This window comes from Grampus griseus, assembly GCF_964374135.1.
Source record: "Grampus griseus genome assembly, chromosome: 19".
NCBI classification, from domain to species: Eukaryota; Metazoa; Chordata; class Mammalia; order Artiodactyla; family Delphinidae; genus Grampus; species Grampus griseus.
Genome location: NC_139013.1, coordinates 47416142 through 47442375, shown reverse-complemented (window position 1 = coordinate 47442375; position 26234 = coordinate 47416142). Strand labels below are relative to the sequence as shown.

At 37.9% G+C, this 26234-nt stretch overlaps 1 protein-coding gene across 6 annotated transcripts in view; it reads right to left on the bottom strand.

The window, feature by feature from the left end:
* CNTNAP4 (contactin associated protein family member 4) overlaps positions 1-26234 on the bottom strand; it is a gene marked incomplete at both ends in the record, with an annotated part of 261492 nt that overhangs the window by 19355 nt on the left and 215903 nt on the right. For 5 of the 6 annotated variants that reach the window (XM_082677167.1, XM_082677170.1, XM_082677171.1 and 2 more), the window contains 3 exons: positions 950-1189; positions 11823-12041; positions 12764-12934. In XM_082677167.1, the coding sequence (XP_082533293.1) occupies positions 950-1189; positions 11823-12041; positions 12764-12934 (630 nt within the window). The remainder of the gene's footprint in view (positions 1-949; positions 1190-11822; positions 12042-12763; positions 12935-26234) is intronic. The other variant, XM_082677172.1, reaches the window with a different exon arrangement.

Here is a 26234-nt window from a genome sequence, read left to right as displayed (position 1 = left end):
TGTAAAGACACAGGTCTTAGTTCTAACTTTAAACGTGAGAAGCATAGAATGGTAGCAGCAGTGATTGATTACCACAGGTTGATTTCAAACGATAACTTTTTCCTGATAAAAAGTAGATGACCTGAAGAGTGCACTTTGGCCAACTTTCCATTAAATAATCTCAAAGGCTTTCATTGCAAATCAGGGACTGATTCAATTTGCAGCCAGTTTTCGTTAGCCTCCTTCAGGTAAAGGTTCAGTAGCCCAGAAACACTTAAATAAAGCAACTGGATTAAACTGGTTGACATTTTTCTATGAGGAACTATAGCAAACGTTTGTCTATTCACGGAAGTCTGTTCAGAACGCTGAGTACTACACTCAGTTCGTTCCTTCTTCCATGACACGGAGCAGTGAACAAGACCAGCTGAAAAACAGTCCACCGTTTCACTTCACCAACAGACAGTCGGCATTTCACAGAGCAAAACGACCGAGTATCTCTATTTTGTTACACATCAATACTGAATGGAAACGTTATTTATATTCCTGGAAGTAATATTTGTTTGGTAAGACAACAAAGCTTCCTAAATGTCTTTGCACTGCTGACCATCTTCAAAAATAACAATAATGCTTTTAATGATTTGAAAAATGAGAACTGCCCATGGGACTGGTTGTTGACACCCATATTACTTAAGAGCATTAGCTGTAGATAGAAAAGATCAGACTGCGCAGCCAACACTCTACAACACCTAGAGGCGACTATTACAGGGTTTACCATCGATAAACACGGTGTTCAAAGAACTGCGGCAAATATTTAAGTAATGAAATGTCATTGGCATAAAATAGGCCATTTGCCAAAAAAAATTGAGAAATGGAAATACTTTTGTTTCAAATAGCTACAGAGAAAAAGAACCGTGGGAGGTTTTATTCACGTTGGATTGTCTTGCTGCTGGGGCACCGACGTCACACTCACCGTCTGAGCAGAACGGCCCTGCGTATGCAGAGGAGGTGCAGTCACAGGAGAAGCCGCTGGGCTTTTCCCTGCACTTCCCGCCGTTGTGGCACAACTTCCCGTAGCTGCTGCAGTGCCCTCTGCAGCCCGGCTCCACTCCCGGAGTCACCTTGGCTCTTTCTTCCAGGTCCAGGGCCATTCCGTTCAACTGCAGAGACCGAATGCATCCCAGAAAGCCCCTCTGTCGGGTGGCCGTTCCACCTAAAAGGGAAATACTGCAAATGCAAACACGTTCCTAGGTGTTTTGTTCAGGATTTTAAGACCACACAAAACTGAGGCCTCACGGAGGGCGGCCAAAATCATGGCCTTAACAGAGAACCACTGGAGTCTGAAGAGCCAATATACTTTTAGAAGCACGATTTGTGACAAAATAGTAGAAGAATTCAAAAAGATAAAACACTGATTCACGTTTTTTCCCCAAAGGTTGAATTTGTTATAGATTTGTTTTCTAAAAGAGTTCTATTAAACTTTAAATTGGAGACTTTTTTTAATCAGTCTCTTTATTTTAAAGAACTTAAAGGCTCTTTCATTCAAAATAACAGTGATATGCATTGATATTCTTATGTAGAAACTAACCTTCTTCTTGCAATTTTAAATAAGCATATATTTGTGGGTAAGTGTGGTTCGTCCTTCACATTGAAACCTGATCCTGATGCCGGGCCAGTTTTAATTTAGTGAGAACTATGAAGGAATCCTTGAGTTTTTCTAACTTGACTGTGCGTTGATGTGATCTTTTGGTTGTTATCTTTTCATCAAAAACACACAGCATCAGTTTGAGCACCAGAGTATTTGCTTCTGTCAGGCATATTTCCCAGTGAATTTTTTCTAAGTGTTGGACCAATGTTCATTGTTAGAGATTCTCAACGAAATCAGGAAAGGGGATTAATGAGGACACACAGTGGTGTAACATTTATTGAATAATATATAACAACATGTATTTACCACGTCACCCTTGAAGAGGTTTACAGTGTTTGGGTAGAATCAGACCCTGCTATTCTAAGGCAGAGGTTCTCAAACGTTAAGGAATATGAGTACCACATGGAAAGGCTTCTTAAAAGACAGGGTCAGGGGCTTGTCCCAAGAAATACTGATTGTGTGGACCAGAAAAAAAGGCTGTGAATCTAAACGGTCAACAAGCACACTGGTGAACCTGATGCAGACAGTCACTTAAAGCACTATCTTAATGGGAATGTAAGCTCTGGGTACACTTGCACATACACTGGTGCCCAGGAATACGTACATTAATGATCAGAATTTGAAGGAGGAAAATAGTGTCCTAATCTAAATAATCTGGGTGATTTACCCAGAGACAGTTAGGTGGTCTTGGGGCCTCTCAAAAGGAGCTTCATCTTCGAACAGACGATGCTGCCTCACCTCCAGGATCCTACACCTGCTCTGTACCTGTTCTCTCTCCCCAGAATGTGTTAACTCTCCCTACACGCCCACCCCCAACTTCATTTAGCTAGTTCCTAATCTAGCCTCATTTACCTAAGGTCTCCTATTCTCAGAGATTCAACAGGTTTTTTGGTTTTGGTTTTTTGTTTATTTTTTGGTATTTCAGAACCAAAATTTGGCCAGAAAGACCCTAAATAAGTACGTCTTTGTCATCGTCTAGCAAGCTTTACTTTTGTACAGTGTTCCTTGTATCTTATCAGTGTATCTCCATCAGAATACACATTCAATAAGGGCTATTTCAATCACACTATATCCCCAGAACAAAGAACAGTGCCTGACACATAATAGCTGTGCAACTGTTATAATTATCTATAATTATAATTATGTATAATTATAACTAATTATCAATTAATATTGATAATAATTATTACTTCTCAATGAATTTACTGTTAGTAAATAATTAACACACTCATTCACTAAACCAGCTGTACCTTAGGAGTAGTAGATGGGAGCTTGGTGCTTCCAAAGTTGAAGAGAGGTACAGCCTTTCCTCACAGGGATGTTTGGGTCCCTGGGATTGAGATTGTCGATAAAACTCAATAAATATTTCTGAATCAATTAATTCTATGTTTTTGGATAATGAAACACCATGAAAAGGACAATAAAAGAATTTCTGAGAATTCTGAACTCATGGTACTAATGCTATTTAGTCTTATATTTCAAATGACTGTATTTAAATATCTGTATTCAAATGGCTTCAGTTGACATAATTTGCGTCTTTTCAATGAAGAATATGAAAGTCTTAAGGGTGTGGGTCATATTTTCTATTTATAGATCCAGATGAAGTATGGTACGGAGCCAGACGTCTTACAATTCCAGTTTATGTGGGCAAGGAAGAGAAGGACTTGCTTTTATCCCAGAGTTTCAGAATTGCTGACACAATTGTTTCATCCGTCCTACATTTACTCAATCTCCTGCCATCCTTGAAGTCTCTCTTCTCCCCTTACCTTGAGAACATCTTTTCTCTTCCTTCCACATCAAAGCTGCTGCTAACTCAACTCAGTAAGAAAGTCTAGGGCTCAGTCAAGTCTGTGACAGAGATTCTTTCGGCATTCTTGCTGGAGTTTTCTTTCCTGGGAAAGGAAGGCAGCCTGCAGCCTTGGTTTTAGCTTTGGCCCAGGCACTCTTTGGAGGAGGGCCAGACACAGCGAAATCTGGATTAGAGGTGTATTCCTGGTGTATTTCATGGACTTCGTGTTACAGTATTTTAAATCACAGTGTAGAGTTTATAGTACACAGTAACATTAAATCATGGCCTGTTATGCATTTGTCACTCTGAAACATCTACAGTCTCTCTGATTTAGGGGTTTGTCTCATTCTACCAGTGACATAATAATAACTAAATAACCCAGAGTCCAACAACTGAATAATCCATTTTCATTGGTTCCAATTCATTCATTCTTGTTTGTTTTCTGCTGTTTTGTTTCAGGTGATGAGGAACTAGAGGCATAGAAAAGTCCAGGGACTAGCCCATGGGCATAGCTGAGAAATTTTAGAATAAACACGTTTAGTCAGAGGCAGAGTTAAGACTAAAACCTACAGTTGGCCTTTCGCTACAAGGCCGCCCCTTTCCTCTCCATATAAGAATATGGTCAAAGAAGAAAACTTCCATTTTCTTCTCCTCAGATCACTTTTGGTTTGAATGGCATTTCAGTTCTGCAAGCTTTATTTAGCAGCTCTTTGCTGGACACTGTCTGACATTGGAGGTACAGAGTTATATGCAACTAATCGTGGTCTCAGAGATCTCACAGTCTAGTAATGGATTTAGACAGAGAGACGTGAGCACAACATGGTGTCAGTGGCAGAAATAGATACCCCGTGGAGAGGAAGGTCAGAGGATGGGGATATTAACAGGTGAAAATACACATGTAGACATGGGAAATACATGCCTAAGGAGCATTCGTAATAGCGAGACGGAAATCAACAGTTTTGTAAACAGGACTTCTTAATTCCACACTTTTAAAGAGTTAATGGTTGCCTAATCAAACAGTTCTAAACTGCATTTTTAAATTACCAAAAAAATGTAATGTCTAATTAGATATAAACATTTACAGCACACATGTATTGAGGATTTTTACTTTACCATTAGGTTTCAAGTTAATAACCTTTTATTTTAAGATGTAACTGTTCAGGAAAACACGACTAATGTAAATAGGATTGGGCCTGAAAGCTTAATTAAAGATTCCAATGACTTTTCTGGGTTAGAGTATGTCCAATTAAAATGAGTTGCAGTTTGATTAATTGATTCTGGATGTTTCTGCTGAGTTACTGTGTTTGGAACTGTCTTCCAATTAATTTTCTATCAATTTACCTGCCATACTATATCAGATATAATGGATTCCATAACTTCACAAACACTGACTATTCTGTGAAACAAATAGCCAACGTTTCTACGTGGATGAATATAACTGAATCTGTTCCCTTACATAACAGTATTGGGATACTGCACCTAAATAAGTGCGCAAGGTGCTGCGTAGAGACTGAGCCCAATCCCTTTATCACATTCCACACTCTCAGGAAGTTAGACTAAGTGACAGATGCTACTGTCACAGAGTACAAGCTGGCTCTTTCCTATGCCAATTTTCCACTACTTTTGTGGCAGGAAGACCTTTCATTTTTTAATGGCAAATTATTTATGTGCTCTGCTTGAATATTACTGAGGATTAACTGGGAACAACTGTGTAATTTGCCCAGGGGCCTTAGAGGAAAAAAGAAATCAAGATTCCCACGCTTCTCTTCAAAATCCAAAGTTACAGAAGCTTGTCAGAGTACAGGGGTTCTCTCTGACCAGGGTGCTGTGCAGAGAAAGGCAGGGAAGGCCCTGATCATGGGTCACCTGGGGGCAGGGAAGTGACTGGGCATGAGGGCTGGGCCACGACCAAGTCAGGGGACTGACGGGAAAAGCGGTCCTCTGTACATCACGCGTTGGACCTTCAGTCCTGTCCTTCCCAGCCATCCCCTAGGTCTGGGGAAGATGCAGCCCTGCAGCAAGGATGGTATCAGTTAGTGTAGAAAGCTGTGAGCCTGGAAGCCCAGCTATAATTTTGCCATGGAATGTTCCTCACTGAGCAAAGCCTTGGGTGGGCTGGGAAGAGGAGGACTGTTTTCCCTCACGTTTAAAGAACGATCATGGTTGAAAGAGGCAGGTGGTGTAAGCAACCGTGTCACAGGCAGAAAATTCAGTCACTTTTCCCTGAACCAGAGTCAGTGGTGAGCACACGTCCCAGTGGTAGTGGCAGCAGGGAAAAATGGGTCTACTCAGACTTAAGGCCACAGCACTGTCTAGTTTGACCATACTAAGGTCTATTTCAAAGAAATGAATGTTGGTGGTATTAGTCACATTCTCTGATTTCAAGAGATCGCATCTGAATTCTGATTTTAGTCAACAGTCACTCAGATTTGCTCGCTAGACACAGAAAAGTACACTGGGAGCTTCTTTGGCTAATCGTGAAAAAGACATCTCAAGGAGGGGAGAAGAAAATAATTGAAATAAATTGATATGATTACATTAAAGAGAAATGTGAGTTTTATTGCACTGCACTTTGGTAATGGGGGAACATATTTACGACTACAAAAGAAAATTAGTCTGTAATAAAAATTATTCAAACATAAAGTTGTTTGGCATGCTCTTCCTGTAACTATATTTTAGCCTATCAAAAACAAACCGAAAGCAAAAAGAAAAAAATCTAGAATATATTATAATTGAGAACTTCTGCTCATCAAAAGACACCATTAACAAATGTGAAAATGCAATCCACAGAGAAAAAGGAAAATATCTGTAGTGAATTTACCTGAAAAGGACTCATCCAAAATGTATAAAGAATTCTACAATTTGTTTTTAAAAGAGGACAACCCTGTAAAAATGGGCAAGAGATCTGAAGAGCCACTTCATGAAGGACGCTGCCCAAATGGCCAACAGAGATTTGGTAGAGTCTCCTGATGTTTGGCAGACGCTCATTCCTGTGACCCAATAACTCCATCCCACGTGCACACCCCACAGATATACAAGCATATGTTCACCAAAAGACCAGCACAACAATGTGTTTGTAACATGCAACTTTGGAAGTATACAAATGCCCATCAACAGTAAATAAATATCTTTGTACTGGCACTGCCAGTGTCCCAAAAGCTCCCCAGGCCATATGAGTGCGTAAGTAGGTTGAAAACCAGCTTTCAGAGCTTCAATATGCTTAGAGTTCAGCATTAACCTTTGAGTATGGCATTTAGAGATTGTTTGCTCTTGACACTTAATAAATATTTGTAGATCTGATGCAGTTCGAATGCAATGCAAATGACTTGTGAGTCTACGGCAGGAGTCCTTACTTCTCCTTCGGGCCCTGGTCCCAAAGTATCGAAATGAAGTTTGCCCCGTTTAATAACCTGTCAGTGAAAAATTTAGGCTGCAAACAAAAATTTTAGAGCTGGTTGAATGAAAATCAATTCAAGGCTAATTTAAGACGCTTCTAAGAAAAATGCTGAGTTTACAAGCCAAAACAGAAAATGACCACTGTCACAATTCATAAAAAAATGACTGATTCTTTTCTCTGCCTCATTTCCGTGGTTGGAGCATGTCTGTGGGTGTAAAATCACAGCAGTGACTCTCAACATTGAATCCTCAGTGTTTACAAGGTCAAGGGCATATGTTAATCACACCAATCAGCATCATGTTGCTAAACTTCTTTTTTAAGGTAGGGAATAGCACCTCTGAATAGGACTATTTAACTAAGATATGTCATAAATCACACACATACAAAAAAGGACAAAGTGAGAGAATGTGAAAAGGTTGGTGAAGACCCAGTGCCATAATTTAGAACAAGAATAGAGAAAGATGGGCTACAAATAGGAGGGGAATCATCATTTTTACACTGAAAAGCAATGTAATGGTTGAGATTATTTGGGGGAAGGGAAGATGTTCATTGCATTGTTGCTACTGTTCCTCATCTGACTATCACACTACATTAATGCTAACTTTTTCATACAAGGATTTCTGTTCATTATTTTATTACTCCTTCACTTCGCAGGCCATCCTACAGTTTAGATTAGTTGAAGATAGTTGTGCCAATATTGGGAACTGCAGGGGTTGTTGAAGTCCTTCTGTTATAATTCTGTGGTGTAGGCGAACACCAGCTGAATCTCCAAAACTACCTATCATTTCCTTATTCCTATTTCAACTGCCATATAATTGTTGCCCAGCTGAATCACGTTTTTAGTCATGCTTTCTATTTATTTTTACTCATTTTGTTCAGAAGTTAAAGCATTAGTCTTGCCTCAGAGTTTCACTCTGAGATGTGAACACTTTATGATTGGTCTTTAGGGGAGAGAGTGAAGCAAGCAATGGAGAAAAGCACATTGGGTTCTTTCATGTTATCCTATCGCAGCAGTCACTTCTGAGAGACTGCCAAAAATTCTAATCTCAAAAAAAAGTAACATCGACAAATATCATCAACATAGGTCTGCCTATGGGAGCACAGGGAGCTGGAGAAAATAATTTCATTCAAAATTAACATATATTCAAATATCTGCAACGTTCTACTTGTAGGTAAAAGTGTTAAAGATAGTATCTCAAACAAACAAATTTCTGCATTATCGAAATTTCTACTGTTTCATATTTGTAGTACTATAAAATAACTTCATTTAGTATTTGAACTATTCCACAACAGGTTTAATGTTTTGTGCTATATTTGTTTACAAACAGGAAGGTGAATTTTTGGTAAAAGCTGCTAAATGCTGGGGTAATAACATAATCTAACTTTGACAGACTGATACTAACTTGGTCTTTCAGTTTTGCCCTGTAGCTATAAAAACTGTGTTTCCACATAATTTAAAACATCATCATCATCATCATGAGTCTGAATTTAAACATTTTTATTAGGGAAAAGAAAGTGACGCTGAAAACTGTAGACTTACTCTTCGCAATGATATCTATCTCATTCATTTGTCCTGATACCTAAATACAAATGATAGTCGTTATGCACGGTTGAAAATACTGATTAGTCATAATTATTTTTTAATATGGATGGGCGAACTACAAATTAAGCTCTTGAACCTGTAAGTAAGGGAAATGAAATTGCCCTTTAAAATTTTAACCAGAAAATCAATTATATTGGATTAAAGCGGAGCCAGTCACCCAAGGATCACTGGCTCTGAGAGCAGACTTAACTCCAGCACTTTGAAGGTATTAACACACGGGCAAACAGTTTCTAAGACAATGTCCTTCTACATCTGACGTGCTGGTACAGAACATATGAACAAAGCAGCCAGATTTCCTCGTGAGAGTGTGATTACGGGGGGGCTGGAACCTCACTGAAGGAGGTGGGATATTTTCTCTGGACTATGAAGAAAAACCAGGGGCCTTTTCCAGCCTGGCACAAGTGTGGTCTGTATTGTATATGTGGGACCAGGGGACAGCTTTAATCATGCCACAAGTTAGGATTAAGGAAGAAAACAAGAAAAGTTAACTTCAGGTGAAATTAAAGACTGAGAAATGATGTGAGTAACGCAAAGACCTTGCCAAAGGTTATTAGCAGGAGTAAAAAGAGTGAAACACTAACAGCGATAACTGACTCACTAGCAAGTGGTGTGCATCTCCATGTAAAATATGTCCCAACTCTCTTTATCACCATTTCCCCTTTAGCCCGTGCCACCACGATCTCTCATGGGGACTAATGCCGTGGCCGGCTTCTACCCTTTCCTTCCATCCATTTTCCTCACAGCAGTAAGACAGAACATGGAAAACGTAAATTAGACCATGCCACTTGTCTGATGCTTTAGAACAAAATCCAAATTCCTCACCATGGCCTTTGCACCATCCTCCTCTCACACCAATTCTCTCCTCAGCCACCACGACTTACTCCTTAACTCCTGAGAAGTTCATTCCCACCGCCTGGAATTCTCTTCCTTCGGATATTCCCAGGGTTCCCTCTTCTGCTTCATCTGGCCTCTGTTCCAATGTAAGGTCCTCAGAGAGGACTTCCATGAACACCCTACTTGACATAGAAGCCCCCCAAACCAAATTGTTGCCTGATGCCTTACTTTACTTTTTACTTTATTGTATTTATCATTACCTGAAACTTTATATACATACACACACACATACAGACATATGTGTGTATGCATGCCTGTGTGTGTATATGTAAATTGTTTTTATATATATTTATATACATATTTTTTTTTATTCTGTCTTAGTTTTTACTCTTTTATTGGCTGCCTCTTGTCTCTTCCACTGAGACATACTCTTACGAAGGCAGAGAACTACTTTTGGTCTCGGTAGTGCTACATTAAACTAGCTGTAATTATTACTAGTTTTTTACTACTTTTCACCCACTTTATGCTAATTTAGTATAACCTTTTAACTATAATTTAAATTCTATTGAATCTTCCCACAGGGGAAAGGTATTTTCATCTAGAAATAAAAAAAAATGCTGATTTGTTTGATAGTAATGTTGTAAATTGACAAATTACTATTTTGTCTTGTACGTATTATTCTATTAGCTTGTTTGGGGCCCTTTCCTAAGAGTGGTTCATTCTTGCAGTAGAGGTGAAGATGAAAACAGACCCTTATGTGGCCTCTTGACAGCCAACAATGTGCCTCTACCTAAGGCTGCAAGCCTTTTTTTTTTTTTAACATGAGTCCATCTTTAATATTATCACATTAACCACTTCAATTTGCTCAGTTACCTATGAGTAGGAAGGAGGGAACTGTATAAAGAGATTTTTATTAATAGATGTAACTTTTTTTTCAGAGATCTTTCTTTCTGCCTTTCCTTTTTGATTTTCAGCAACTTTAACTTAAACATAAGAAAGATTTCAGTTTTTAAAACTTTCAAGTAACACAATCATCCTTGAATTTAACACATGTAGGAATGTCAAAAGCCTAACCAACTGCCTCATAAAGATGAAGTCTCTTAGATCTTATTAAAATTATAACACATGACTGATGGCAAAAGACTCAAGTCTGTTCGAACACACAGTTGTGTGTCATAATAGTACTTCTATTCATTAAAACTACCTGAAACCAAATTAAGGCTAGGATTCCCATCAGACACAATATATAGTGACTCCATTTCTATGAAGTTAAAATTCATACGAAGAATGAAAGGTCATGCACAGGCAAACTGCAGCAGATTTCACTGAAAAATTCGAGGACTGTTTCAGCCTTCTCAATTTCTAAGAATAGTAAGGCTATTTCCTAGATCCTGACAGATTTGAAATTGCCATACCTTTTCTTGTGGCCATCTCTTATTTTTCGTAACTCAAGAAATATCTATGTCAATTTCCTGACTGAGCTCCTAGCATGTTATTGAAAGAAAAGTTATGTATTTCTTTTCATGATTTCTTTGTGATTTCCATACCCTTAAATAAGCTTCATCCTTCGCAGTGAAAGAGAATAAAACAAGGCTGTTAAGCAAGAGAAGATGTAATGGGGATCTGATGAGAATTTTGTCCTAAAACATAACTCTTACAAGTGCTTGAAATATAACTTCTGATAATTTACAATTTATCCTGCTTGACAGCATTGCTGTGTCCTCATTTACACTAAAATGTACGAAAAGTGATCAAGGCATAATTCCTTGAACTTCATGGTCAATAAGTTCTGTTAAGTAATTAGCAGAGATGTAAAATAAAACAAACACACCCAGAAGGATTCTGCTATCAAGTCTCTAAAATACCAAGTGAATGTATTTAGAAAATAAAGGAACAACGTTTGGATATAAATATGAAGTAGGTGGTCACAAGACATGAGAAAAACAGGGAAAATAAGGGACACCAGAAGAACTGGTGAAACTGGTCAAATCATGGATCCTACACCCTTTGCTCGTGCTTTTTTTTTTGCCCCGCTATTGGCCTGTTTTACACAGGGGTCACTGGTTGGCATCAGCTGGATTTATAAGGAGGGTTCTTCCACTTCCTGGGGAAAAGAGGTAAACATTTCCAATATTATATTAAAGATATTAATATTAAAGAAAAACTGAAACAAGCCACATAATCTGTAATAATAAGAATGTTTATGTTAAATTTATTCAGTGCTGTAGGTCAATTATACCTCAATAAAATGGGAATGGAATAAAAGAATGCAGGTTTAGGCATCAGTCAAACACAAATTTGAATTTCATTTATTAGGTGGATTCCTGAAGACAGGTCATTTCAGCTCCCTGAAACTCAGTTACCTCGTCTGTAAAACAGAGATAATACCCATTTCACAGGTCAGTTACGAGGAAGTAATAGAACACCTGGTGCAGCCTGGAACATAGGTTCTCAATAAACAGTGATTTGGTGGTGGTGTTATCATGATCTTATAGTTGGTGTTATATTTTATTTTGGCCCATCTCTGCACTTACATCATGCAATGAAAGACAAACTCCCTAAAAGCAGGACTTACCCACAAAGAGCTGACTGTTGAGCTGCAGGAGGACATGCCCATCAGCCGGAGCGGGCTGCGTCCTTGGTGAGAGCTGATCCACTTGAACAGATGCCTCTCTCGTGTTCCTCTCAACCCTAACGTGGTGCCACTGGTTGTCGCTGAAGTGAGTGGGTGACTGCACCGAGATTTCAAAAGGCCCATTCCCCACATCGAATGAAAATGTCACGACTGCAGGAGCTGGAAATGTCAGACATGAAGATTGTTCACGTTAGTCCCCGTGGTGGAGAGCTGAGTCTTCACTAGACTCAGGAATAGCACCATAGCATCAACGGTCACTAAACATGAAGACAATGGTTTGAACTCTATGGAAGGAGCCGTTGATGTCGGCACAGAATAGATGTGGAATGAGACAGTAAAATACATTTGTATTTTGGGGAAAGAATGGATTCTAAGAAATTCATCACCAGAGTTAGTTTTTCACGGTGATAAAAATGAAAGCTATTTAGCCAGGGCAAGAAAACTAAACAGCATCTGACATTTTATATAAAAATAATTTTGACAGTGATTCAAAGTTTATTTAATTTCAAAAGCATGCAATATGCATTTGATATCAAAATACTAATAGCAGTCTAAGAGGATATCAAAACAATACAGCTGGTTGATTTAATTAAGTAATTTTGAAATTAACTGAGAATTTGGATTTTTAAAAATTTTTAATGTTTTGAATTTAAAAGACTTAAGTTGGTTCTAGAGAAGACTAGTAATTTCCCCAAATTATTATATATGTTAAATATCAAGGAATTTTCTTGCAAAAACGCTATCTTAATATCATAGTTTTTTTCAAAAGGACACAATGAAAAGATTCAGCTGATAAAGTAGAAACATAGTACTTTAAAAATTAGTTAAAGAATTTACTCCTAAATAGAATCCCATAGACTTCTAAGGAAAAGAAGACTTACAGCGTAGCTCTATCCGTATAAAATCAGTAATCCCCAGGTTCTCTAAAAATACCCCAGATGAAGCTGTTGTCTTAAAAAAGAAAGACACGTCTGCACTAAGTTCTCCGTGGAAAGTAGGAAAATGAAGGTATGAAGCCTCAGTATTGAAGGAAGCTGAATTCCAAAATAACCCTGTTTTTTTTTAAAGGGAAAAATAAGAAAGGAAAAAAAATTCATAAAGTAAATGACATAATTACATTTTCTTTTTCTTTTTGCAGTTTTACTCTTAAAATATTGCTAATTTACACAAAACTGCTTTTCTTTTGTCTGTTAATTATACAGTATACAAGACATGAAAACATGATTGGAGATTTTACAAGCGTTGAAATTCTGGATTCCTTCCAACATGGGAGAGGAATGATCACTGCAGTAACAGTCTGAAAGTTATATTTCATATAAGGAAAATAACCTGCAGCCTAAATACCAAAGCATTATGATAAGATCTGGCAAACATTAATAGACATTTTTTTATAACTTGAATATTTAAACACCTACATTACTTTGAATAACAAAAACTCTACAGAAGCTCAAAGTGTTTTTTGTTCTAATACTTCTAACATACCTTACAGAGTTACACCACCAACTAACTGTTTTCATTAATGGGTTTTGTGATTTTCTAAACTGAGATTGGCAGTCAAAATATTCTCATCTAATTAAAGATCAAGACACTACTTACTCTGTGCTATGCTGATATGCTCATGAAAATGCTCTTTTCATTCAAAACTATCTTTTATTTTGCTTATAATAGTGAAGTAGGAAAAGGGTTCTCAACATTTTTTTAAATGCTCAAAATAAGGAGAAAATGTTTAAAAACTGTAGTATAAAGTAAGACATCTACAAAAATTGTGTGGACTATAAAGTAAATTATAATTTCTGTCCAAATACAACTTCTTATTTTCACCTTCCCATTCATTTTTTGGTTACATCTACAAGTTTCTACAAGATTTCTTTTGAAAAAAGTATTCTCGGTCTTATAAAAACAAAGCATGGAAAAGAAATACACATGCAGTGGCACGAAGTGACGGAAGTGAAATCCAACCGGATACACGTGGTTGATGAGAAGCATTATCGGAGAAACGAACTACGCGTTGCCGCTGCCACCAGCAAGTTGTCGACACATCAAAAATAAATATACATCTTCAGTTTTAAGCAACAGCCATCATATGTACTCACAACACTGAATGAAATTCTACTAAATGACCTTCCTGGAAGAAAGACGTATTGATCCTCTGAAGTTAGAACACAGGAATTTCAAAACAACGTTTTGTTATGTTAGCAGAGAACAGACACCTCGTTAAGTTAAAAGTCACGAACTTGACTTGGCTTCTATTTGTTCCTTAGATTATGATTTATTTTCTATAAATTCTGGATCCAAACAAACGGTGCTTACATCTATTGTATTTTTTCCTGTATGTCCTATGGACCTGATTCAAAAGTCAATCCTCAGCTCATATGTGGACAATTTTAGAGCTGAGTTTATTCAGCTGCGAATATACTTAGAGGGCTTTTTTTTCCCCCTACATCCAAATGAAACTGTATATTTTCTGAGTATGTCAAACTTTGTCCTTATTTCCATTCTACAGCTATTTCCGTGCCTAGATATTTTGCTCTCTACGAAAGACAGCAAGCAAAGCAAAATATCAAGCCAGGGGTAATAACACATTAGTGTTCTTAAAAGTTTTTACCTGACCTATTTTTAGAAGGAATTAAATGCCTTTCTGTTGAAATGTGTGAACATTAAAATAAAGCTGTAACTTTAAATTATGGAGTATTATTAAATCTTGCTCATCTGGAGTGATTACTAAGAGGAACCCTCAGAATTACTTAAAGGTCTAAATTAGATATTATTACTATAAGAACACAATATCCCACTTGTTTCATTTTTATATCACAACTAACCCAATAAAGCATCGTACAGAGGGCTTCAGGGAACGGGCTGAAACAGAGGAACAATTCTTTGAATTGCTGCTATTTTTACAATGAATGCTTCTACAGTAATGAAAACAATTTATTACCTTAGGTAGTTTAAACACTCACACACACATAGTACCACATTTATCTAGTTAGCAAACCTTAGTTTACAGACTCACAATAGGTAAAAAAATGAAGTAAGATCACTTTATTGAATTAAGAAATTGCTGCTAATTCACAACAACTATAAAGACAGGAAAGGCCAATATTTCCAAATGATAGCTCAGCTCTTTACAGACTGTGCCAGGAAGCACCCAGGAGGCTCTGGGCTGCCTCTGACAAAGGAGGGGCAAGAAAGCGGAAGCAGAGCAGAGCCCAGCAGGCAGACACCAGCCAGAAGCGGCAGGTCTTCTGAAGAGAGGATTTCATGGCTGGGGTGGATTAAAAATCCCTCAGCTACGCCTGGAGCAGACCAGAATGCAATCACTTACTATATGAATGCTCTTTATCTTCCCAACAAAATGCCATTTGCAGCAACATGGATGGACCTTGAGATTACCACATGAAGTGAAGTAAGTCAGACAGAGCAAGACAAATAGCATATGATATCACTTATATGTGGAATCTAAAAAATGATACAAATGAACTTATTTACAAAATAGAAACAGACGCACAGAAACAGAAAACAAATTTATAGTTACCAAAGGAGAAATGTGGGGTGGGGGAGGATAAATTAGGAGTTTAGGATTAACATATACACACTACTATATATAAAACAGATAATCAATAAGGACCTACTGTATAACACAGGAAACTCTACTCAGTATTCTGTAATAACCTATATGGGAAAAGAATCTGAAGAAGAATAGCTATATATATATATATGTGTGTATGTTAAAAAACCATGATGTATTATTCTAAGTAATTATTACTAATAATTAATAAAAGTAATTAATAATTAGTATATTCTCAATTACATTCAATATAAGGTACTAGAGATTTGGAAAGATTCTTTCAGGGATACCACTTACTTATTAACTTTCCAGAATTCAAAAGAAATTGTAATGAATAACGGGACCCATATGGTTTTTTACATGGAAAAGGAAGATGTACTAAGTATTTAATTCCATACATAAAGTAAAAAGCCCGTATAGGAAAATTAACTTAGTAGAATATTAAGATTACAAGTAATTTTTAAAATACCTGTTTTGCTAAACTTTTATTTATATCATTTATTAGTGATAATGATTCTCCTTTTAAAAGTAACAGATTTATAGAGACAGAAAGTAGATTAGTTGGCTGGGAAGATGGAAGGATTGAAAGATGACAGGGGCTAAGAGGTGAAGAGTTCTTTTTAGGGTAATGAAAATGTTCTAAATTGATTACAGTAATGGTTACACAATGCTATGAATATACTAAAAGTCACTGAATAGTTCACTTTACATGGGTGAATTGCATGGGATGTGAATTATATCTCAATAAAGATGTTTAAAAAAAGGACAGTATTTGAAAAAATCTGTTTTTTTTTTTTTTTAAAGACGATGTTGGGGGTAGGAGTTTTATTAATTAATTAATTTATTTTGGCTGTGTTGGGTCTTCGTTTCTGTGCGAGGGCTTTCTCTAGCTGTGGCAAGCGGGGGCCACTCTTCATCACGGTGCGCGGGCCTCACACTATCGCGGCCTCTCTCGTGGCGGAGCACAGGCTCCAGACGCGCGCAGGCTCAGTAGTTGTGGCTCACGGGCCCAGCTGCTCCGCAGCATGTGGGATCCTCCCAGACCAGGGTTCGAACCCGTGTTCCCTGCATTAGCAGGCAGATTCTCAACCACTGCACCACCAGGGAGGCCCCAAATCTGTTGTTTTTAAGACATCATTTTACTTTTAAAATCAAAATGCATATGACATGCTAAAACTACCTTTCCTTCTTTTTCAAAACCACTTATATGAAGTATGATTGACATGTAAAAAGCTGCACATATTTAGTGCATACAACCTGATGAGTTTGGTAACACTACCTTTCTTTTTTTTTATTTTTTAAAAATTTTATTTATTTATTTTTGGCGGCTTTGGGTCTTCGTTGCTGCGAGTGGGCTTTCTCTAGTTGCGGCAAGCGGGGGCTACTCTTCACTGTGGTGTGCAGGCTTCTCCTTGCGGTGGCTTCTCTTGTTGCGGAGCACGGGCTCTAGGCACGCAGGCTTCAGTAGTTGTGGTACGTGGGCTCAGCAGTTGTGGCTCATAGGCTCTAGAGCGCAGGCTCAGTAGTTGTGGCGCACGGGCTTAACTGCTCCGCAGCATAGTGGGATCTTCCCGGAGCAGGGCTCAAACCCGTGTCCCCTGCATTGGCGGGCGGGTTCTTAACCACTGTGCCACCAGGGAAGCCCCCAACACTACCTTTCTTAAAAGTGAATAAGATAAAATGAAATACAGAAATGCAAAGGCAAGGGATAGTTTACTAGTCAAATGAATCTTTCTGAGCACTTAATCATTTTAAAAAGCTGGAAATATGGGTTTCTTTAATGAAAACTTTTATTTTGAGATAACTGTAGATTTTCATGCAGTTGTATGAAATAATAAAGATTCTGTGTACCCTTTACCCAGTTTCCAACAATGATAACATCTTGCAAAATTGTGGTATAATATCACAACCAGGGTACTGGCATTGATACTGTTAAGATGCAGAACATTTCCATCACTGCAAGTATTCCTTAGGCTTCCCTCTTAAAGCCATACCCTCTTCCATCTTGTCCTCAACCCCTCCTTAACCCCAGCAACCACAATCAGTTCTCCACTGTCATTTGAAAAATGCTCTACAAATAAAGGCATACAGTACGTAGCCTTTGAGACTGACAATTATTTCACTTATAATGACTCTCTGAAGATTCACACAGCTTGCTGTGTATGTCAATAGTTCATTCCTTTTATCTGCTGAGTAGTATTCCATGGCATGGATGTTCCACAATTTATTTAACCATTCACCTGTTGAAAGACATCTGGGTTGTTTCCAGTTTTCAGCCATTAGAAATAAAGCTGCTATGAACATCCAAGTACAGGTTTTTGTACAAATGTAAGTTTTCAGTTCTCTGGGATAAATGCCAAGGAGTACAATCACTGAGTCGTATGAGAGTTGCATGCTTGTTTTCTATGAAACTGTCAAGAGTTCCCAGAGCGGCCATATCATTTTACATTGCCACCAGCATGTATGAGTGATCAGTTTCTCCACATACCTACCAGAATTTTGTGTTGTCACTATTTTCTTTTTTAATTTTAGCCATTCTGAAAGGTGTGTAGTCATATCTCATTGTGGTTTTAATATGTGTCTGCCCAGTGGTTAATGACTTTGAGTATTTTTTCAGGTGTTTAATTGCCACCTGTATTCCCTACTTGTTGAAATCTCTCTTCATGTCATTTACCCATTGCGTTCCTGGCTTGCAGATGGTTGCATTCTCACCATGTCCTCACATGGCCTGTCCTCTGTGCACAGGTGGAGAGAGAGAGGGCTCTCTGATGTCTCTTTGTCTTCTTATAAAGACATGAATCCAATCAGATTAGGGACCCATGCTTATGACATCATTTAACTTAAATTATCTCCTTAAAGACCCCACTGCCTAATACAGTCCCATTGGGGGTTAGGGCTTCAACATATGAATTTTGGGGGTGGGGAACAATTCATTTCATAACATCCATACTTTAATTGGACTGCTGCTTCTTTTTTCATTGTTGACTTTTGAGGGGTCTAGTATCTCTAGTATCTCTAGATACTAGTCCTTTGTCAATTCTCAGCCCACATCTTACTTAAACCTATCAGCAACAATTAATGATTATTTTCCTCTCTTTGAAATATGCTCTTCATTTGGAGTACAGGATACCAGCACTCATTTGCTTTTCTCATTAGTGGTATTGTTCTCAGTTTCCTTTCTTTCTTCTTCCTCAACTCCCCAACCTATCAGTGTGGGAACGTCTCAAGGCCCTGTCATTATACTGCTCCACCCACAATAACTCCTGCGGGCCATTTCATGGCTTTTAAATATGCTGCTGACTTATAAATATACAATTGAAGCCTGGAACTCTCAAACTAACAACTCCACATCTCTATGTGAATGTCTAAGAGCATTTCAGCGTTAGTATGTTCAAAACCAGAATTCTTAACACTCCTCTGCAACTCCTTGACCCCAGCAGCAATCTTCTCCGTCTCAGTTAGTGCCAATTCCATGCCTCTAATTGACTGTGAGACCAAACACCTTGGTATCATTCTTGACTACTCCTTTTGCAACCTACATCAATCCAACAGCAAATGTGATTGCTTCTCCTTCTGAACAATACACGTTACCACTATCATCACCGTGCCCATGGTCCAAGCCATCACTATCCCTCAGCTGTTGGTGATATGCTCATCAGCTCTACCCTGTTCAGTCTCACTAAAGCATAAGTTAGACCACACTGCTCCTCCTCCCAAAATTCTCTCCTGTTTTCCATTCTCATTCAGGTTGAAAAATAAAGACCTTTCAAAACCCTCAGTGATCTGACCACCAGTTTCCTCTCTGACTTATACCCTTCTCCTCTTTGCACACTCTGCTCTGAACATACAGGCCGTTTTGCTGTTCCATGATCATATCAGCAACAGTCCCATCTCTGTGTGGATACTCTGGCTTTCCCCGCTGTGTAAAGTACTTTCACAGATACTCACATGCCTTGCTCTCTTATTTCCCTCAGATTTTTACTCAAATGCCACCTTCATAGTGAGCACCTAATAACCATCATATTTTAAATGCTCAATCCCACCCCAGTCCTCTCTCAGCTGCACTGCCTTCACAATACTTACGAGTGTCCATCACACCAGATTACTTATTTGTTGTCCATCTCCCCCACCTCAGGAGAACTTGAGCTCCAAGAATGAAGACCTTCTCTATTTATTTTTGCCTATTTCGTTCACTGCTGTTTCTCTCTCCCCCTGTCAGTCTCAATGTGGGGAAGACATGGTGCAGTGTATGGGCTCAATAAATATTTGTTGAATGAAATTATAAGATTCTCTTTGTCATAATAGCAATCAGAAAGCTTAGAGTAATCACGCCCAGTTTGGTTGTATCATATGTATCTCCTAAATATACTCAAATTCTTTGGTAAACAAGTAGAAGGAGGAAGGTAAAGAGAGGAGACCGAAGAGAAAGAAGAAAGAAGAAAAGCAAGAAGATGAGGGCGTTAAAAGGGTGGAGAAGCTTTAAGAAAATTAAATAAAGGAAACCCAAGGAAAGAAAACAAAATGAAACACAAGAACGTAAAAAGAATTTATTAATGGTGAAGGATTATCAGATATAGTGGAGCTTGCAAAATTACATGATTATCTGTTAAAATGGAATTGATCCTCATTCTTTTTAATGGTTTATATGTAGTCTGCCAAATGGAACAGAACTCTGTCAATGGAAGAGAAATTAACCAAATCACTAGTCAATAGCTTTTTCCAGTCTAAGAATACAACTTCTGCAAAGTTATTTATTGCCTACATGCACCTTTGATTATTTAATGCATTCTGGGCAGCTGTGATTTCTCAGACAGCTGAACAAGTCGATGCAGGCAAAATGAAGAAACCAATTTCAATGACAAGAGTCTAAGAAAAAGAAACTTAGAACAATCTTCTAACCACGTAGGTTTTGAGGGTGCCTTGGTGAGACATAAAATTTCAACACAATGAATTAACTGAGAAGAAATACATTTCATAAAATTGGCTCAAAAATTCAAATGCCAAAGAGTTAAAAATACAACCTTGTCCAGAAAAACAAATTGAGAGCAGAAATTTAGATCACGCTTACAACTCTTTAAACCGATTATAAAATGCAGGGATACGTTTTACCACATCACAGCCTATTTCAGGAAAAATTAATACCAGCACACAAGACTGAGATGCATCCTTGTTAAGTACTGACCTATAAGGATAACTATTCCTTAAGTTATTCTGTCAGAAAAAGCAAATCACCTCAAGCTGGAAAAGTCAGTTTGGCCTCAGAATTTCCCACAGCAACATTAAAAACTAGAAGATACGGGAGGACTGTCCACAAATTTCTGAAAGAAAATGTTGCCAGCCTAACTTTTTTTTAAGCATTAAGGTAACAGATAGACCTTGTCAAATTTGAAAGAATTCTGAGAATAAAGCACATACAAACTCTTTTGGGGAAAATAAAAATAAAGCATTCCTTCATAATGAAATATAGTCTATCAAAAGATACCTAGAGGGCTTCCCCGGTGGCACAGTGGTTGAGAGTCCGCCTGCCGATGCAGGGGACACGGGTTCGTGCCCCGGTCCGGGAAGATCCCACAAGCCGCGGAGCGGCTGGGCCCGTGAGCCATGGCCGCTGAGCCTGCGCGTCCGGAGCCTGTGCTCCGCAACAGGAGAGGCCACAACAGTGAGAGGCCCGTATACCGTAATAAATAAATAAATAAATAAACAGCCATACAAATAATAGCATAACTAACAAAAATTGGGATGTAGGGGGAGAAAAAGACGAGGAAGGAACAGAGGAGTGCTAATTTTCCCGTTTTTCAGAATAGATCAATGCTATCTAAAATTTAAAACAACTTGAATATAAAACCAAGTGACTCTATAACCTTTAAAATTTTTATAATTTTTTTAAGTTTAGCAAGATCATACAAGTTGAATATATATTTATTCAATATATAAATAATATAAAGCAATCCTTACAGCTTCTTTCTCTGTCAACTTTAGTTAATAAAGTTTTGCAAATTTATTTCTAAATCTCTTCTTCTATTCTTCTGTCTAGAACAGTGCTTCTCAACCTGGGGCTATTTTGCACCCCAGGGAACATCTGGCAATTTCTGGAGACATATTTGGTTGTCACAACTGGGGAGGGTACTACTGGCGCCTAGCAGGTAGGGGCCAGGGACACTGCTAAATGCCCTACAATGCACAGGACGGCACCCCACCATCACAAGGAATTACTCAGCCCAAGTGTCAAGAGTGCCGAGGTTGGGAAACCCGCCACTAGCGCTATTTAGAAATGTATGGAATAAAGCTCACTGGTATTAAACATTATTTCTGAGTTGTGTGACTCTTGGTGATTACTGTAGTCTTTCCTTTGACATTTCTGTATATCTTAAAATGTTAGAATGACTTCATATCAATTGTCATTAATATTTAAAACAATGAATACAGGTATATACATGTAGAATCTTGTCACAAAAAAATATTACTGTAGTTCTGAGAATTATCAGGATTCCCAGTCTCAAAAAAAAATGGAAATCTTTTGAAAGTGTTAGAAAGAATGTTTGTTGCCCCACATTTGGGAAGTTTCTTGAATATCAGTTACTAGCTAGTGATGTAAATCTTTTCAAAAGAACACAAAACAAAAAGCAAAACAGGGGGCTTCCCTGGTGGCGCAGTGGTTGAGAGTCTGCCCGCCGATGCAGGGGACATGGGTTCGTGCCACGGGTTCGTGCCCCGGGTTCGTGCCCCGGTCCGGGAGGATCCCACATGCCGCAGAGCGGCTGGGCCCGTGAGCCATGGCCGCTGAGCCTGCGCGTCCGGAGCCTGTGCTCCGCAACGGGAGAGGCCACAACAGTGAGCGGTCCGCGTACCGCAAAAAAAAAAAGCAAAATAAGTCATAAGATATTTTTCTTTCTTCAAGAAGTAGTATTTCAGTTTTATAAAAACACTGTCTTATTAAAAGAGTGAAAAATCAAAAGTATTAAGTAAAATCGTGTGCTTATTTGAAAGCACTTTCACTGCCTCAAGCCCACGTACATGAATGAGAAATGGCTCAGGATGGTACTAAACGTCCTTTGTACTTTGTGATTTTTAAAATTCAGAATAAGTCTTTCAAAATATAAACTCCTTTAATTAAAAGTATATATTTGCATATCATTTAATTGCTTATACAATAAAAAACTTGTTCCTGTTCTCTCACGAGTAACTCCAAGCTATAGGTTTCTCGAGCTGTGTATGATAGATCATTCTCATTCTTTCATAAGCTGCTATTTATTGATTATCTTTCATGTAACAGGTAATGTACTAGGTGTCAGGAATACAATAATAAATGAGCAATGGACCTGCTCTTGAGAGGCTCAGAAATAATTAAAAGCCAGTATGAGAAGTATATCTTCGTAATTTACTGAACATTCTTTGAAAGTGTAGGTAAAGTCCTCTAGAGACCTGTGGAAGGCTTCATGTAGGAAGGGTGTGAATGTGAGTGTGGATGGTTTCAGTAAAAGGATTGGAGGTACGTTGCAGATGAAGGAAAGAAAGCAAGTGAAGAGGAAATGGAGCCAGATGCCATCAGTGGTTGATGAATTTTCTCTGTGCTGCAGGGCCTGCAGAAACAGGGGAAGTTCCGTGTAGGTATCCTCCCGATTGATGTCAAAAAACGTTTAACCCCGGGGGTCAATACTACTACGCTTTCTCCTTAGTGTGAGGGGAGAGTTCTGAAGGTAACGCAACTACAATTGACATGCTCTCCAATAATTTTTAATGCATGCTGAAGTTGAAGAATTATTGGTCTAGAGCAGCGCTCCCCAACCTTTTTGGCACCAGGGACCGGTTCCGTGGAAGACAATTCTTCCACGGATGGGCGGTGGTGGGGAGGGACGGTTCAGGCGGCAATGCAAGCGATGCGGAGCAGCAGATGAAGCTTCAATCGCACGCCTGCCGCTCACCTCCTGCTGTGCAGCCCGGTTCCTAACAGGCCGCGGACCAGTATCAGTCCGCGTCCTGGGAGTTGGGGACCCCTGGTCTAGAAGACTTCTGATGGCACCTCAAAAATGAAGACGGTCCCACTGCTCCCAGGAGAGTGAGCAGAAAGGAAAATATATGTACGAGCCCTCCTAGTTACAATCTTTCTATTAACTGTAAACCCAGATGTTTCCCCGTGATTCTTTCCGTTGACCCTTTGTCTCTAAAGTTAGTAAAAGTCAGAAACATATTCAGTAAGATCCTAGGAGTATCCTGGAGAATACCCATGTTACTAAAATCTTTACCAGTCAGTTTCTTTGTTTTATTATTCTTTTACAATTTCAGCCATTCTAATAGTTATATATTGCTATCTCCTTGTGGTATTATTGTACATTTCCCTAATGACTAATGATGCTGAAAACCTTTTTATGTGTTTATTTGGAATCTGTATATTTTACCTGACAAAATGTATGTGCAAATCTTTTGCCCATTTGTTAATCTGAATTTTTCTTTAATTGCACTGTTAGAAAGTTCTTCATATATCCTGGATACTAGCCTTTATCAGATATGCGCCTTGCAAATATTTTCTCCCCATGTGTGGTTCTTCTTTCCATTTTTAAAAAATTAAGTTATATTGGAGTATAGTTGATTTACAATGTCGTGTTAGTTTCTGCTGTGTCGCAAAGTGAATCAGTTATACATATACATATATCCACTCTTTTTTAGATTCGTTTCCCATGTAGGTCATTACAGAATATTGAGTAGAGTTCCTTGTGCTACACAGTAGGTTCTTATTAGTTATCTATTTTATATATAGTAGTGTGTATATGTCAATACCAATCTCAATCCCAATGTCATTTTAAAAGCAGTTTTGAATTTTGGTGAAACCCAACTTATCATTAAAAAAATGTATGGATCATGTTATCGATGTTGCATCTAAGAAATCTGTGCCTAACCTAAGGTCACTATGATTTTCTTCTATATTTCCTTAGAGAAGTTTTATAGTTTGTGGGTATACACTTAAGTTTGTGATTGAGTTAATTTTTATATGCAGTTTGAAGTATGGGATGAAATTCTTTTATTGTTTTTGTTTTTGCAAATGGATTCTAAGTGTTCCAGCACTGTTTCTTGAAGAGGACTATTCTTTCTCCCTTGAGTTGCCTTATGTGCATATGTATGTGTGTGTGTATACATATACCTATTCTACTCCATTAATTGATTTGTCTATCTCGATATCAATGTATACTGATTTGAATTGTGTAGTTTTGCAACAAGCCTTAAAATCAGATAGCTGTCTCCAATTTTGTTTTTATTATTCAAAATGTTTTAGCCAATCTAGTTTCTTTGCTTCCCCCTATACATTTTAGAATAAGCTTGCCAATTTCTGCGGAAAAAAAAAAAGTGCCTGCTGGATTTTGATTGAGATTGTATTCAATCTGTACATCAATTTGGGGAAAATTGACATCTTAACAAAATCAAATCTTTCAATCTATGAGTATTACATTTTTATTTAGTTCTTTAATTATTTCTCATAAATGTTATGTATTTTTGTTATGTTTATACCAAATTATTTCATTTTTTTTGGTGCTGCTCTAAAAGGTACTTTTAAAATTTCAATTTAAAGTTTTTCATTATTAGCATATAGAGATATAATTTATTTTTTGCATATTGACCTTGCATCCTGTAATCTTGCTAAACTCACTTATTTTTTTACAAATTCTTAAGAATTTTCTACCTAGGAAACCATGTCTTTAGCAAATAGAGACATTTTATTTCTTCCTTTCTGATCTGTATGACTCGACTTCCTTTTCTTGACATACTACATGTGCTAGGACCAACAGCATGATATTGAATGGGAGAGGTGAGAACAGATCCTTGTCTTGATCCTGATTTTAGAAAGGAAGCATTAAGTCTGTGACTATTCAGGATAGTCATATTTTCAGATTTTCACAGATGCCTTTTGAAACACTGAGAAAGTTTTTTTAAGTTCGTAGTTTTTATCATAAGTAGGATGTTGAATTCTGCCGTTTACTTTTCACATATTTTTCAAAAAATGTATTTCCATATTCATAAATAAAGAAATTCTTTAAGGTCAACAATAGTTACTAAGTTTTATATCTGCAGCACAACTTTAAAGGGGACTTTATCATTCATATCTTTTGTGCTTTTGGTAAAACACCTAACGATATTATCTATGACTTCTGACATTAAGCAATAATAGCAGTAGTAACACAAAATTTTATACCCATCTACATTTAAAACAATGAAAAGAAAGACTTGGAGTTAGGAGCAAGTTCATATCTGGTACCTGTAGGTCTCACTCATTTTTGTTTATTTGTCCTGCTTTCTCAAGGCTTCTGTCTTCTTTCCTAGAAAAACATGGCTAGATATGAAATTTTCAACATCTCTGGTTTGTGTGATAAATCCAAAATATTATTTTTTTATTTTCATCTTTCCATTTTTCTGTTCAAAGAAAATCTAAAAATTCTGTGTCTCAATGAAGGGTGCTAGCATTCTTATTGTCTCAACAAACGGTGCTGCCTGCTTTACTCAAGTCAGGAGGCTGGAGATCGTCCTCACAGCTCTTCACCCTCACTCCCGTCCAAAGCATACTGAACTTACCTCCCTAATTGAGCCCCTTATTTAAGCCCCATGACAACTATTGCCTAGTTCAAGCCTTCATCATTTTCCTTGTCTTACTTCAAAGGTCACCTTCCTGTCTTTAGGTTTGTAACTGATTTCCATGCTTTCAGTTGGATCACAAGAATTAAGCTTAGTCTTAAATTATCCCAGGCCTAACTAGTGTTCCAGTCCTAATGCCTTCAGGATAACATCCACATATCTTTCCT